Source organism: Lactuca virosa, chromosome 9, assembly GCF_052849685.1.
Source record: "Lactuca virosa cultivar CGN04683 chromosome 9, Lactuca_virosa_CGN04683_v6, whole genome shotgun sequence".
Taxonomy (NCBI): domain Eukaryota; kingdom Viridiplantae; phylum Streptophyta; class Magnoliopsida; order Asterales; family Asteraceae; genus Lactuca; species Lactuca virosa.
In genome coordinates this window covers 102,528,118-102,545,885 of record NC_136434.1, presented here as the reverse complement: position 1 = coordinate 102,545,885, position 17,768 = coordinate 102,528,118, and the positions used below count along the sequence as shown (strand labels likewise).

General features: G+C 33.9%; 1 protein-coding gene across 1 annotated transcript; it reads left to right on the top strand.

Annotated features, from left to right (window-relative positions):
* The first annotated feature begins 15,773 nt into the window (after positions 1 to 15,773).
* On the top strand, positions 15,774 to 17,568 carry LOC145137969 (pectinesterase 2-like). Its single transcript, XM_079072110.1, has 2 exons — positions 15,774 to 16,722; positions 16,809 to 17,568. The coding sequence occupies exons 1-2, from the start codon at positions 15,813 to 15,815 to the stop codon at positions 17,501 to 17,503; spliced, it is 1,605 nt and encodes a 534-aa protein (XP_078928236.1). The 5' UTR covers positions 15,774 to 15,812; the 3' UTR covers positions 17,504 to 17,568.
* Positions 17,569 to 17,768: the final 200 nt, after the last annotated feature.

Genomic DNA, 17,768 nt, shown 5'->3' with positions numbered 1-17,768 from the left:
CAGTGGTGGCAGCACTAGAACTACATGTAGCCTCACCACCGGATTTACAGTCTTCACTGAAACTAACCAATGGTAAATTACCATCCTCCCAACAATCCCATAAGCTTATATCTTCAAGGGGATCAAGATCGTGAAACTCATTTCTAGAAATGATGTTTTGATCTTTGTTAAGTACTGTGGAAACGTTCTGATCGAGCACTTCATGCAATTTTTCCGACAACTCGTAATCATGATGGTTGAGCATGTCACCACTGCAAAAATCCAAAAACTCAAGATAATCAAATCCAACACGATGAAAGACTCTTTTTTGATCACTACAAATCCAAACCATGTTTTGATCAATGTCGACAAAATCACTTTTATGTGCGTAAGATGGTGTAATGAGTGACGTTTATATATATCTGAAAAGATCTTGATGATCAAAGTACTGAAACCAATCGAGGTCATCTATGGGGTTTTGATGATCTGCAGGTGGATCCATTTGTGAGGGAGAAGTTAAATGTCGCGGTAAGAATGTGATGATTTATATAAGTAAAGTGGGAGAAGTAATTAATAGAAAATTGTTGGGAATGCAACAAAACAAGTTAAGCACTTCTGAAAAATTGATAAATGATTTCGGTAACACTCGCGGAATATAAACTAGTGAAAATTACAAATGAAATTGAATATATATAGTCTATGATGTTATGGTTATTTTGTATCTAACAAATGAAGAGAAAATGAATATATATATATATATATTCTTTGAGCCGTAACCTTCTTCTTCAATTCACACACATATACGTATATGTTGCTGCAAATTATGACTTGTGTGCCTCATGCATTTAATGCATCACATGCCTACTTCATATTCTTGACTTTGAAGCTACGTACCAGTTTCCAATTTCCCCAGTAGCACAGTTTTCATTAGAAAGTACTCCAAGTCTTCACACATGAACCAGTTAGAAAGTACTCCAAGTCTTCACACATGAACCAGTTAGAAAGTACTCCAAGTCTTCACACATGCAAATTATGACTTGCGTGTCGCTATAGGTATGTCGTTGGCTCTTGTTAAAAACCTATAGCGACAACAAGTCATCGTAATAGATTAAACCTGTGGTGACGACAAGTCGTCGCTATAGGTAACTAATAAAACTTTATTTTTTAACCCCGAAAATATGATTGACAAAATCTATCCGACGAGACCCTCGTGATACCTCTTGACAAAATTGAAATCAACGAGAGTCTCCACTTCGTGGAAGAACCGGTAGAAATCATGGATCGAGAGATCAAAAGAACAAAGCAAAGTCGTATTCCTATTGTGAAGGTCCGCTGGAACGCTAAACGAGGAGCCGAATTCACCTGGGAACGCGAGGATCAGATGAAACAAAAGTATCCACATCTCTTCCCAAACTCTTGAAATCTCAGTCAAAATGAAAATTTCGGGACGAAATTCCTTCTAACGGGGGGATGATGTGACAACCGTCAAATTTCGGTCAAGTCAAAGTCAAACAAAGTCAACAAGTCAAACCGGTCAACTCCAATAACCCTTGTATGTTAGGGTTTACGTTATGTAATCACTATACAATTCGCTATTTTAATGAGAAATCATCATTTGGAAAGTTCATGTGTTTGATTTTCCTTAGCCTTAACAGTGCTAAACAACGAACCAAAACGATAAAACATTATTTCACACTCATTGGGAGTGTGTACGACACTAAAACACGGTTTAACGGGGTTTACGAACCTTGCGTTATGAAGCCGGACACTCAAATTAATCACAAACGAAACCTCTCTAAATCGTTTTCACTCTATCTCTTTCTATTTGAAATCTCTCCCAAATCTCTCCCAAATCTCTCTCAAAAGTTCCCATAACTTTTTGGAATCATTGGGTCATCCCGACCCTTAACCGGGTCAAAAACCACTTGAAACGGGGTAAAAACGGGTAAAATAGCCTTAAGGACCCAAAACGGAAACTTCAGGACCGAAGCCTCTCATCCGAGGCCTCGGATCCGAAGCCTCTCATCAGGACCGAAGCTGAAGCCTCTCAGGAGACCGAATCCGAAGCCATCAGACAGCAGCCTCGCATGCGAGGGTCCGAAGTCTCGGCCCCCATCCGAGAGGTCTCGCAGACGGCCCCTTTTTACCGGTTTTTCGACTACGACTTCGTTTTAACTCCGTTTTTCATTATTTTAACGTGGGATTTTCACCCAAAACTTTATTTTATAAACTAAGACCACAAAATATATAAATCTCCAGGGTTTTTATAAAAATATATTAAAAGAATTAGTGGTTGAACTAATTATTGAGGGAATATTTGCTTTTCCTTAATTTATGGCAAAAGCAAACCACCACCACCTCACTCTATGATTAGCCACTCTTTCCCACTACCCCTTGTCACCTTAGTGGACCTTTACACCCAATCTCCAGCTCTTCCCACGTTCTAAGAGCTGGAGAATTGGTCATCTCTCCTCATTCTCATTAACTTCTTTCATTCTACACTTAGCAACCAAAGAACACTCTCCAAAATTCTCTCATCTTTTCTCTCAACTTCAAGAACTTCAAGGCTTTCTCCAGGGATTTCTTTCTTCAATTAGTAAGTATCTTCATCATTCATATAATTATTACACTCCATTCTACTCAAATCATTGATATCTTACACAAATTCCATCTTATTCGGTGTTAGATTCTCGAATCATCAAGACATCTTCTTAGTGTTCTTGGGTTGAACACTTCCTCTCTCTTACTTTCATCTACTGAAACCACATAGGGTGAGTTCATACCCCTACATTTACATGTTTTTCTTAAGTTTTAAGGGGGGAATACAAGTAAAATCATCAAGAACACAATTAAACTTTTTCTATCAGATTACATCAGAAAAGATGAACTTCGATCACGGACTGTTTTGGTCAACTTAAATATTTTAGTTTTCAAAACTGTTCCAGGTGCAAGTAGTTCAAACTCTTAGCTTTAAAATGGCTACTTGCACATCTCCATATGATTTTTCTAGAATTTATGGTGATTTTTACAAAACTGCCTATCATTTCAGAGGCAAACCCGGACCAGTCTGTGATTATGAACATTTTCACCACTGTTAGAGATCACTAAAAATCATGATAAAATTTACGAACAAACTAGACTCATATTCCAAACTCTCAGAATTTGCAGATTTGGATTTAGAGCTTTGATGATTTTTCTATAAATTTTCTAAGAACAGTAACAGAAACTGTATACAACAAAAAGTTGCTGTCAATTTCATTTCACCTTGTAACATGTTGAGCAAGGTGTATATCTTTATGTGATTATATGTTATTACAATATATGACATTTTATCTTAATATTTAGACACACATCAGTTTACAAATGGATTTGGACATATAAAATATAAAGAATAACAAGTGATTATAATCAAAGTACAACCGATACATTCAAACATTTAATAAACTATTTTGAATATAGTTTGCATACATTACTACGTACTACCTTTGGTTGATAAACTATAATAGGTATAGTTTATGATACATTACATAATACATACATTTAAAAAGGGTACATTTATACAAAGGATATTTTCATTAAGCAAGGTACGGCCATACGGTACCAAGTTTTCATAACACGTAATTCCGTTAATGAGTTTATGATACATTACATAATACATACATTTAAAAAGGGTACATTTATACAAAGGATATTTTCATTAAGCAAGGTACGGCCATACGGTACCAAGTTTTCATAACACGTAATTCCGTTAATGACTTTATGAAACATTACATAACACATACATTTAAAAAGGGTACATTTATACAAAGGATATTTTCATTAAGCAAGGTACGGCCATACGGTACCAAGTTTTCATTACACTACACGTAAATTCCTTAATGACTTCTGTGAGACATTCGATTCAATTTACAAATAAGTCCTGTATTATAACCAGAGTCTCCTCGAGGGAGAGCGTGATACTTGTGTATAGATCTATATTGGGTCTGACAAACCCACACCTTAGCTGCATGCTACAGCTAGACCGACAGGTCTGGGGTGACAAATGTCATAACATTTCCGACGCCTGAAGAATGTCGTTTCAGGCCAACTAGGTCATAGCATGGTTATAATAACTCACATGTGGTATTAACAAACATAGAATTTACGGGGATTTCACTAAAATCAAACGATTTTATGTCGATTTAAACTTGCATTGTTTTACTATAAGGAACGAACACTACTTGTACATTTCGGTCTTTGGGTTTTAAGACTACATTTACACATTAAGGAAAATATTGGATTTTCTGGAACGAACTCTACTTTTACAAGAAAATGCTTTAATAAACTCACATAAAGTATTAATGAATATTGGAATTTACGGGAACTTCATTAAAATTAAATGAGTTTACGTCGATTTAAACTTACATTATTTATTATAAGTAAGAAAAGTTAATTATACATTTTGGTCTTTGGATTTAAGACTACATATACATTTTAAGGAAAATATTGGATTTTTCTAAAACAAATACTACTTTTACAAACGAAAGGCTTTTAATAATACCAAACAAAAGCTTATGAACTCACCAACCTTTGTGTTGACACTTTTTCAAACAACTTGTATTCTCAGGAAATCATTAAACAGGTAACCAAGTGCTTTTGAGGATGGGACGCTAAGGCGTCTACTATTTCATATTTTGTCAACATATTGTAATTGATTCGTAAACATGTAATTCATACAATGATGTAACTTTTTCAATTATATATATGTTGGTTGTGTTTGCTTCAATTACTATTACAATTGTTGTTATGATACTATACATGAAGTCCTCCACCCCTGGACGTTTCCGCCATCCTTGGTTTGGGGGTGTGACAAAATTGATTGTGTTTGTTCGATTTTAATCTAATCTTGTTTTCAAAAGCTAGAACATCATTTGTTCATCATTTGAGTTTTTGAGTTGGTTTCTTGTGAAATTGTTAGATATAGGGTTTATAGATTGACTAACGGTTGTTTCAGACTTGTTGTTAACAATTATAATACCAGTAGTAATGATTGTAGGAAGTTGGACGATATTGCCCTTGATGTTATTGATCTTCTTTTTAACCTGTTTGTGGGAATGAAGTGAAAGGAAGGAAGATGGAAGCATGATCTTTGTGATGAAGCGAGAATCCCAGTTCAAGGAATGAATTGCAAAAGTTGAAGCCTTTTTGCTTCATAACCATGTTTTTTATTTTTTTGTTTTTGTTCATATGATTTCATGTGGGTGGTTTAGGATGAGATTCTAGAATGAATAGGATCATATCAAAACATTATAGTTTTTCTCGAATGTGAAGTGATGATCTAGAATGGGTCAAAGTTGTAGTTTGTGGGTGGGTGGTTTAGGATGAGATTCTCTATTTTTTATTAAGTGACTATGCATTTAAGAATAATATCAAGTGTTTTTTTGATTAAAGATTTGAAGTCATTAATGCTTTTGTTAAGTGTTGTTTTGCATCAAATGTGTGGATATATTATTAAATCAATGAACAAAATTGATGTACCTTCTTGTAGTGTTTTTAAAAAATGTTATTTGAGGGGCAATATAGTCATTTTGTATAGTCAGTCAAATGCAAAATCAAACAGCAAGTTTCAGTCAGAAGTTAACTCAGTCATAACTTCTAACCCAGTCAGTTTCTAACCCAGTCTGTTCTAATTCAGTCAACAACTATCAAACGACCCCTTAGCATTTCCAAGATATTAATGGAAGTATGCCAATATGTCCAAATTATATAATATATTAAATCTAAGGCCCCTTTAGGGACAATACTTTGTTCCTATTGGACCAAAACCAATTTTTAATTTTTTTTTCTTTCAGCCGGTCCTCCACCGCCATTACCATTTTTTTTTCTTTTAGTCGGTTCTCTACCGCCATTTCCTCCAATCAGATCGTGCAGCTTCCACCTCTTCTTTTTTACTTCGCGATCCTTCCAGCACCGCTCACTTGATCTTCACTCTTTCTTTTGGGCTTTCCTTTGCCACAAAATTTCTTTGAATTCCGTCTCCTGCGTTTCGTGGTCGACTTCAAATATCTTCGGAGCACTGGACCCTCTTGCCGACTGCAATCGATCGTCTCCACCTTGTCACTCCTCTGATTCCCAACTACGACACCGATTTTTCCTTTTTGCTCAGACTTCCTCTACTATGCTTTACTTCCGTCGCAAGATTCCTCCTTGATTTCCCGTACACTGAAACTCTACAGGAACCCTCACCGGTCTACCTCGACCTTGCTATCGATTGACGAAGACATCCATGCCAATAGAAGAAGACGGTGGACCAGCGGTACCACACCCAACCGTCTACACAGGTAAATGCTAATGGAAGAAGATGTTCGTCTTCGACGATTGCTCCATCTTGATTTCTTGCCCTAAGTCTCATTCTTGATGTCGATGTTTTGCAAGGCACCACATATTCAAAGATTTTTGTTGTTTTGGGTTTAGATTACCTAACTGGTTGTGTTGTTGGATTGTTTAGGGCTACTGATACAAATATTCTACCTTCTGCATGGAAGGTGCTTTTTGGTTTGTCTTCCACAAGGAGCTTGAGGCGTTCTGATTTCTTCATCATGTAAGATTTTGATTAAGCTTTCTATGGTTTCTTTCTTGGTCATGTGATGTAAAGTATCAGTATCAATAAAGGCGCAATTTAATAGACTTGGCATATCCGATGACAAATGTATGTGTGTCCATATGGAATGTTGTTGATTTTATATAATTTTTTTTAATAATTTCTATCATTGATTTCTACTTTAAAATGTCAGTTTTACTTGAAAATTGAGGTATATTGATGCAGTCAGATTAGCATGTCATAGAGGTTATGGAAAAGCTACCAAAACCTGGTATAGCGTACCAAGGGGAACTGCGATTGCATTTGAAGATGTTATCAGGTAACATGCCTATGGAGGGGAGATCAATCCCATTGGTACATCATGCCTCTCGAATTTCCCTATTTCTTGATTAACTACATGCTTTGTTACATGTAGCTTTACTAATTTTAAGCAACCCATTTCAGAGGCGAGCTGATTCATATTTATTTTTCGTTTCAATCACTTTTGTTCCTCTTGGTGAGAAGACCAAAATTATATGGGAATATGACTTATTAAGGTAATTAACTTTTCGGTAAGTTCATATCTGGGTAACTATCTTTTTTTTGTACACATCTAGGTAACAAACTTGTTGGAAGTGTTCACATATGACCATTATGACCTGCTATAGCAGGTTAAATCCTAGATGTGAACGCTTTCAACAAGTTCGTTACCTAGATGTGTACAAAAAAAAATAGTTACCCAAATATGAACAAAACGAAAAGTAAAAATTAAATTACACGAATGGTCCCTGTGGTTGGGGGAATTTGTGTTTTGGGTCCGTAACTTATTTTTTTAACTTGGATGGTCCCTATTGTTTATTTTTGTTGCGCGTTTTTAGTCACTGTCTTACCTAAAAAGACTATTGTGCCCTTATTAATTTATTTTTTAATTAATTTTCTTATTTATGCATTAATTTTTTACATATTTAAAAAAATTAATAGACCTCACATATTTGTATCTCCTCGGATGATCCCTACTGTTTAGTTTTTAATTAATTTATTTTTTTAACTCGGATGGTCCTTACTGTTTATTTTTGTTACGCGTTTGGTCTCTGTCTTACCTAAAAAGACTATCAAACGGCCCCTAAGATTACCTAAAAGTAAAAATTAAATTACACGAATGATATGTGGGGTATATTAATTTTTTAAATATATAAAAAATAAATACATAAATAAGAAAATTAATTAAAAAATAAATTAATAAGGGAAAAATAGTCTTTTTAGGTAACACATGGACCAAACGCGCAACAAAAATAAACAGTAGAGACCATCCAAGTTAAAAAAATAAGTTAGGGACAAAAACACAAATTCCCCCGAACCACAGGGACCATTCATGTAATTTAATTTTTACTTTTCGTTTTGTTCATATTTGGGTAACTATTTTTTTTGTACACATCTAGGTAACAAACTTGTTGAAAACGTTCACATCTAGGATTTTACCTGCTATAGCAGGTCATAATGGTCATATGTGAACACTTTCAACAAGTTTGTTATCTAGATGTGTACAAAAAAAAGATAGTTACCCAGATGTGAACATACCGAAAAGTTAATTACCTTAATAAGTCATATTCCCCAATTATATCCCTAGAAGTATTACTTAGACTCGGTGTTTCTTGCTGTAGGTGAGGCTTTTATAGGATTTTTAAGATTCATTTTTTTTTTGTGTATACCCATGTTTATAGGATTAAACACTATTACAACCAATTTTGGTGAGCTTTTAAATAGATGGTCTATGAATTTCTATATTAGCTTTTCAAATTTATTCAAAAGTAAGATAACACTTTGTATATCTATGACGGTTTTTTTCCTATGGTGTAAAATCCGATTTACACTATGGTATATTAGCTTTTCTGCCATCAGATTTACACTCATGGTCACCATTTGTCACTACAAGAAACAGAGCCTTTAGCGGCGACATAAATAGCGGCGACAGGGAGCTTTAGCGGCGACAAATTAAAAAGTCGCCGCTAAAGGCATATGTCGCCGCTATTGGTGTCGCCGCTAAAGGCTGAATGACACCGATCCGCTCTTTGACGTTCTGGCAAACACGAATCGTCCGATCGTGGTTCTAATCCAACGGCTAGGGTGCTCATGGAACGCATAAAGGAAATACCGACGACTTTTGTCGCCGCTGAAGATCCAAAAAAGTCGCCGCTAAAGATAAAAAAATGACGCGGTAATAATTCCCTCCTGATAGTCGCCGCTAAAGATAAAAAGTCGCCGCTAAAGACCAATTTGTCGCCGGTAAAGGTGTCGCCGCTAAAGGCCGACGCAGTTAACCCCAAAAACCTCGATCTTTTTCCTTTTGCTCTTTCTGTTTCACTTCCTTCCCCTCTTTCTCTTCTCTCGTCTGCATCTTACTTCGCCGATTATTGTGGGATACCAGTGAGAATTATCAATTTTGGGTGTGTGAAATTGTCCACAAAGAAGATACCACCGGTGGAGAAAGATTTTCCGGTGAGGACCAAGCTTTTCTGGTGATACCAAGCTTTTTCCGGCGACACCAAGCTATTTCCAGGTCAATTTTCGGTCCCTTTTCTCTTGTAACATCGATTTTAAGCTTATTGGAGTGATTAATTGTAAAAAATTGTCAATTTCAGTTTTGTTGATTGTGTTACTACGTTCCCGACCACCACCCGCGACTACCGCCACCACTGTACCATTTTCATTGATTTCCGCCACCACAGGTTCTATTTACTTCTATTTATTGTGAAATTTTAGTTTAATTGCAAAATATGTGTAGTGTCTCGATTATTTGAAAATTGTCATATGTATGTATATTTGATATTTGTATGTGAATCTCTATAAATTTGGTGTATATATGTCAATGTATGTGTGTTTGATGTATATGTGGTATATGAGTATTTGGTAGAAGTATGTTGTTATTATGTGAAATTATGTGTAGTTGGTCTAAATACCATCTCTTTGATTTGATTTGTTTATTTCATTTAATTAAAAAAATTAGTTTTGTTTCTATCTATCTTTCTATTGTCATGATAAATATTCAAATTAAAAAATATAATTAATAAATTATCTATATTATTATTTATAAGTAACAGAAAATATATATATATATATATATATAATTTTTCTTTAATTAAATCAATAATATGGTAAAAGGTTACTAAGTTTTTCAATATATTAGTTTTGTTCCTATCTATCTTTCTATTGTGTTGTTCATTCTTGCATAATATTTCAAACTATCGATATGAAAATTTGAAAAGTAAAAGGCATTAAGGCAATAAATTCAAATCTAAAGTTTTGGTATAAGTAGGATGCTATAATTGGAAAAAAATAAAAAAATAAATTATTGTTATAATTGAAAAAAAAATGTTATAAAATTGGTTAAAAACTTATATACAAATACTAGAAAGTTTTAGTTTAAATAGAAATGTTTATTCCTATGTAAATGTTTATTTCTATGTAATGTGAATTTGTAATAAAAATTGTATCTGTATATCTTATAATTTTTTCAGGAAATGTTGTCAATTTGGCTTTTATTTGTGTATACCATGGCTGCTGTTATGGGCCATGGACATGGGGGTGATGGAGCTGAGGACCCACCTTTCCCAGGTGGTAGAGGTGCTGGTCATCATGAGTAGGACCGTAAGTTTTATTATGAATTTTTATTTACTATTTTTATTCAGTTATTATAAATTAAATACCATTTCTAATAATTTTTAAGTACATTTGTAGTTGAGCAACGTGCACGTACGAAAGTCCGAGGCAAAGCCAAAAATATAAAGCTTGAAAGAGCGATATTACAGAATAAGGGCAAACCGATTACCATTGAGTATGACAGGGATATAACATATGATCCCGTAGGAGAGCCGAAAGACATGTTTTCACGAGAAATTGGAAAAACAATGTGGCATATGGTCCCATTTAATAAATGGACTTGGAAAAAAGTTTCCCCTGCAATAAAGGACACCGTAATACAACATTTAGGGGTAATTATTTATTTAAAAATATTTTATATGGTTAATTATGACTGGTTTTTACTTGGTTAATTTTTTTTTGTAGACAAAGTTTGATTTGGATCAGATGTACCAGGATTTATATGGTTAATTATTTATTTAAAAATATTTTATATGGTTAATTATTTATTTAAAAATTATTATATAATTAAGTGTTTATTTATATTTAATTGTTACTCACTTTTGGGAATTACAGAATCGGTTAGTCGAAGAGCTCTTAGAACAAACTGAAGGTGAAAGTGAGTTAACACCCGCTCAAGAAAGAGCAGCTTTTGAGAAAGTATTAGGAGTGCGACGTGGCCATATCAGAGGCATCAGCCGTAAACCTTCTGCTCTCCCACCGATTTCACAGCCGTCGCAACCACCACCACAATCATCACAACCATCACAGGTAAAACAAGATTATTTAATTTCAATAAATGCATGTTGAGTTGGTAATTTTTGTTGGTGGTGATTTTTTTCTAAAAGCTTTGCTAATTAGTTTTTTGTCCCAAGTGCAACAAATAGCAATGTATTTTGGTTTTTTGTCTTAGTTTAAAAATAGCGATGTACTTTGGTATCATAAAATGCATGTTGATTTGGTCATTTTGGTTTTGTGGTGATTATTTGCTAAAAGGTTTGGTAATTGGGTTTTTGTCCCAAGTGCAATAAATAACAATGTACTTTGGTTATTTGGCTTACTTTAAAAATAGAAATGTAGTTTGGCATCATAAAATGTATGTTGATTTGGTCATTTTGGTTTTTGGTGAGTATTTGCTAAAAGCTTTGGTATTTGAGTTTTTGTCCCATATGTAAGAAATAACAATGTACTTTGCTTTTTTGTCTTAGTTTAAAAATAGCAATGTACTTTGGCGTCATAAAATGCATGTGGATTTGGTAATTGTGTTTTCGTCCCTAGTTGGAAAATTTAACTTATAATTTATATATGTTGTTATTTATTATGTAGTTGGAAAATTTTCGGGCATTGCTCAACGACCCGGCATGTAGGGAGGAGCTTTATTCGTTTTTTCAATCACAAAATAATCAAGAAGGAAATGATGGGAACGAAGATGATGATATGTAGGGAGGAGCTTTATTTGTATGTTATACTTGTCACACTTTGCTATTTGTTAGAATTGTAAAACTTACTTTGCTACTTGTTAGAATTATCAAACTTTTGGTTGTTTTATTTTGGTATTAAATTAATTATAACAGTATTTGATATTTAATTTGATGTTGTTATGTAATTTTTGGTATATAATTAATTATAACAATATTTGGAATAAATTATACCCAAAATCGCAAATATAAAAAAAATGAAAAACGTTATTACCGGCGACACTATTACCGGCGACATGAGTATTACCGACGACATTCTCTTTAGCGGCGACAAGAAGTATTAGCGGCGACAGGTGCATTAGCGGCGACATTTGTCTTTAGCGGCGACAATCTGATCAATAGCGACGAAGCAGTAGCGACGACTCTTTACCGGCGACGTGTCGCCGCTATTAACTTTAGCGGCAACTTCTCGACCCTTTACCGGCGACTTTTGTCGTCGCTAATTGCACATTTCCTTGTAGTGTGTTTATAACCTTTCTGTTCTATTATAGTTTTTTTTCCCATAATTCCTTTGAATTATTACTTTTGGGTTTGTTTTATTTTGACATTTTCCAATCATAAACAGGCACTTTGAAATATTTTTGATATAATTTGTCAAATTTCAGATATGTTGTAAAAAATGGTGATTAAATATTGTTAAGTGGAATGGTACAAATAGATGTAGGTGTAAAGTGGTATGAGACAAATAGATGTAGGTGTAACAATATCATTAGTTTGGAACAACAACCGAGTTTTGGGTTTTATTCATTGATTATATAATTGTATATATGGGATAAATGATTATATAATTGTATATATAATTGGAACCAACAACCAAGTTTTGGGTTTTATTCATTGATTATATATATATATATATATATATATATATATATATATATATATATATATATATATATATATATATATATATGGGATAAATGATGGTTGTGCCAAAAAAGATTCACATACTCAGCTAGAATATAGAATAATTAAACAATTAATCTTTATGGATGTACATGTGTCTTTTGGCTATTGGCACACATAACAATTGTATATAATCAGTTTACCTTTTTTTTGATTTGGTAGAGATTATACTCTATAATAAGTCGTTAACAAAAGGATGCCTGAACGTAAGGTAATCTTTTTATTTATATTTATTGAATTATATTGTCATTCCTTTTATTTGTTATTTTTTTGTATTTTTGGGTCCATTAAAGAAAGGTATGACGGAATGTGTAATTAGTATGATTTTACAACTTCTTTGTCTTATTAGGTTGAATATAAAAATAATGTTAGATTTTTTTAAACTTTTATAGATGAATTAATCATCTTCTTTGAAGCAGACAACCCGTTTGTGAAAAATAGAAAACGTAACAAGGTAAAATTCAAGTATTAAAAATATTTAAATCTTCAAAATATATATATATATATATATATATATATATATATATATATATATATATATTGTCATTTGTTTCATGTATTTCCTTATTGAGTTATTTTATTTCGTTTCTGTTATTAATTTGTAGAAGGGATAATAATGGCTATATGAAGTTATTTGTGTACGTATAGAAGGGATTTTGCTGAGTTTTGGTAACCGTCTCTTGAGTTTTGCCCTAAAAAATGTGTGATTGGTTTCAAGAATAATCTTGCATGTTTGGAGTTGTCCAATAATAGTCGCCATTGTTCTGCTGCTTTTTTCAAAAATTGAAAATCATACGCAGGCTTTTGGATCTAAAACATCATTTTAACTAATGTGCCATTTGATGTCCATCAGATTTTGAAAGCTTCTTTAACAATGGAATTTGGTTCAACAAGTACTTCTTGGATGATGGTAAACATGATGAACAAAGCAAGGTTGATGAGTTGTGTGAAATTCCAAAAATGCCCCCATCAGAGGAAGAAGTAGACATGTTAAAAGAGGAGAGTGGTTGTCGTGAGGATGCAGAGCCATGGTAAAAGATAGGGGGCAAAAAGGTAACTTGTGGAGTTTGTTAACACCCTCCACCAACCGTGATGCAGATCCAAGATGATACTAAAGTGCTTTCAGTGACATGAAATCTAGAAAAAGTGTCTTCAAAATTGGTTGATACAGTCTATTATGCTCAACTTTCATTCAATAAGTCAAATGGTCTTATAAAATGTCTTCAATACCAAGCAGAAGTGAGTGATAAAGTCATACTCATACCATTGTTGGAAAGAACAAGCTCATTTCACCTTATAAATGATTATTCTAATGGGCAGTTTTTTATTGTTGATTGCAGACCATACATCATATTTATTAGCACTCCACCAACTTAGATCAGGTGAGCAACTTGGTTACATCATTTTCCTTATAGAGGTTATTTGTATTTGTTTACAATGTTTCTTTTGCTTAGGTAATTACTGATTTACCCTTGGCAACACTTTTTGAGAACCTCCTGATAACATGTTTAATGTTTTGTATTAAATTCTTAATGCAGATAAAATGAAGATTGTGAAAGCTGTTGGTCGTATTTTTGGACTTCACAATTGATTTTCTTAAACTTTTATCCTTTTATTCAGAAGTATATACATCTGATACTTTTGTACATGTGTTGTCTTCTTTTAGCTTCAATTATTTTTTTGGCGAATCCATCCCCGCAACGCTTCCTTAGTTGTTTCTTAAACTAGACTAGTATTTATTTAATTCACATTTTAGTTAATTCTATACTTTTTTAGTTTGTATTTGGTGATATATTTCGTAGAGGCTTTTTAGTAGTGGTAATATATATATTTGGTGATGTATTGTTGCCCATTAATTACATAGGGATGAGTTTGTTGTCTTCTTTGTTTGATCCCAACATTCTTCTAGATGTTGGAGGAGTGTGGATTTTGGTAGTTTGTCCCACGCATGACACCAAAATTATGTAACTGAATCCGGAGAATGTAGCTAAATGTTTTCCTTTTGAGTGAAAGCTTGTGACCCCAACATATGAGATCACTTAACAAACTCTTTGGTTAGTGCAGTTAGGGATGAGCATGAGATTATGCTTTGATACTTAAGTTAGCGTATAAATATTTAGGCATAAGACTAATAGAGACGTGTGAGAGCTTGACAATATATTGCTTAAGGGTGGTATTTATACCACTGGCATATGAAAGTTGAAACAAGATTTTTCCCTTAGCCTAAAAAGTCGTAATTAGTCACATATAATGCAATAAACAATAAGTTAAACACGAAAGATGATGAAACTGAATAATTATTATTAAATGAATAAGCACAGATAACACACTTTTTTATATATATGAAAACTAATTAATAGCTCTCTAAACTCACAAAAAAAAAAAAGAGGTGAAGAATACGATGTCATCCTAGAGGCTCAGATCATTGTTATTGGCAACGATGGCTAAAGAGTTAAAAGGGGATGAAATAGGTGTGTAGATGAGGCGGCCCCATTGGCGGTTGACGGCGGAGAGAAGAGACGGTCGAAAGTGACTTATTGCGCAAAAAAATAGTCATAGGAATAATTCCTGAAATTTAGAATAACTAGTTAACGGCCTATTACTTATAACTTAATAAACAATAGACAAGTAAGTTATAATTTGAATGGCCTATTACCTAAAAAAAATACTTTAATAACTCACTCGAGCCATAATCATAATTAAATTTATTAGGCTATAATGATATTAACCCGTTACAATATATACCCTCGTTCTCCTATTTTTTTCATGTTGTGATGATATGCGGAAAAACCAACAAACGATTGTTTCAGGGTCCACCTAAAAAGTTCCAGCACATAACACTCAGGAAAATTACAGATTATCTCTTTAACTATATATTACGTTTTCGTTAACAATTTAAAATAGAAATCATCAAACTTTTCCAGACGAAGTTAATATTTCTAATTATTTTATGTATAAAATCATTTAAAAATATATATATTAAAGAAAGTTTTTGGAGAATTTTGAGCAAGTTTATACGTTAAGCTCAAAGATCTATTCTACAACAATATAAATTACGTTATTATACGCAGCTGGATACGTATAACAAGGATCAAGTAAATACCATTCTCAGCGTTACTTCGAAATGTCAACTTTCTCCAAACTTGCATTACAATTAATATTCAGCTATATATTACCATAAAAAGTAAACCCTAGCTATAACATCATTTTCAAAAAAGAAAACAAAAAAAAAATCATCAAATCAAATTCATCGTATAATGGGTCGGATTAAGCTTTTACTGTCTGTATTATTGTCGTTATTAATCGTGTTACTTTGTTTATTCTTCATGATAACACATGTGGGCAAGGAGTCGCAGGGTGGTGAAAATGACATCAACTGGTGGTGTGGGACGACTCCTCACCCGGAGCATTGCAAGCATTCTCTCGGCGGCAACAACTCTCAACCGCCACAAAGTAGAGATGATATCCGGATAGTAGCTTTGGAAGCTGCTTTGAAACTTGCCGATCATACTCGAGGTTTCACTAGGAATCTTGAGAAACTATGCCGGAGCAAACGGAAGAAAGCTGTCTGGAAAGATTGCTACAAGCTCGTAAACAACACCATTATCCAACTCAATCAAACCCTAATAGGTCTCAAAGACCATAAAATCTCCGATGTTGATGCTCAGACATGGCTCAGCACCGCCCTGACCAATCTCCAGATTTGTTTTTCTGGCTCCGGCGAACTGAATTTGACAAACTTTGTAGCTCCTATCAAAACCAGTAACTTGACGAAGATGATAAGCAATAGTTTGGCTATAAATCAGTATTTCTTGAAGCAAACACAGGCTTCTGAAAAAGTGGAGGACTTTCCGACATGGGTTACAAGTAAGGATCGGAAACTGCTGCAAACGGGATCAATCTACTCTAGGGCTAATGTCACGGTGTCTCAGGCGAAAGGAAGCAAGTTCCGAACAATTCAATCAGCACTCGATCATGCAGCAAGTATTAAACGTGGAGATGGGAGATATATCATCTACATAAAACGAGGTGTTTATAAGGAGAATATTGAGATTGGAAATGATCTGAAAAACATCATGTTTCTTGGCGATGGGTTGAGGTACACCATAATTACCAGTGACCGGAGTGTCGCTGGAGGTTTCACAACTTATAGCTCGGCAACCGTAGGTAAAAATTTAAGGCATTTTTTGAAGTTTTATTGAGGTTAATTAATTTAAATACTGATTTGTTTGTTATGATCAAATTCAATTAAGGTGTTGATGGTACGGGATTCATTGCTCGTGGAATAACATTCCGCAATACCGCGGGCCCAGAAAAGGCCCAAGCAGTTGCATTCCGGTCGGCATCGGATCTTTCTGTCTTCTATGCTTGTAGCTTTGAAGGTTATCAAGACACTTTATTTGTCCTAGCTCAACGACAATTCTACAAACTTTGCTATGTTTATGGCACAATTGATTTCATATTTGGTAATGCGGCAGTCGTGTTTCAAAACTGTATGATTTTAGCAAGAAAACCTTTGAATGGACAAGCAAATATGATAACAGCTCAAGGTCGTGGTGATCCATTCCAAAACACGGGAATATCAATTCATAATTCCCGTGTTATGGCAACACCTGACTTGAAGCCTTTGGTAGGGTCCGTCCAAACATTCTTGGGCCGACCTTGGCAAGAATATTCTAGGACTGTTTACATGAAAACATTCATCGATACACATGTCAATCCACAAGGATGGTCACCATGGGGGAATACTGATTTTGCATTTAAGACATTGTATTTTGGTGAATATGAGTGTTTTGGGCCCGGTGCAGCTACACAAAACAGAGTCGAATGGCCTGGATACCATGACATAAAGACCCAAAGCGAAGCGTCACAATTTACTGTAGAAAATCTTATATCGGGTCGAGGTTGGTTGCGGGCTACAGGAATTCCATTTATTGTCGGACTATGATTATAAAATTAGTTATTTTTTTAGTTATCTTTACATTATTTGATTTAAGATGCAAATGAATATTTATGTACATAATTTAATAAAGACAAAATTACAAAAATGGTCACTGTGTTTAGTGGAAAATTATCATTTTGGGTAAAAAAATTTAGGCAAACACCATTGGTTCAAAATAGAAGGTTTATTGCGATTTTGGTCCTTGCCAAATTTGAAATGAGTTAAAAATGATAATGTTGCCCTTTTGTTTGTTTTATTTATTTCATTTATT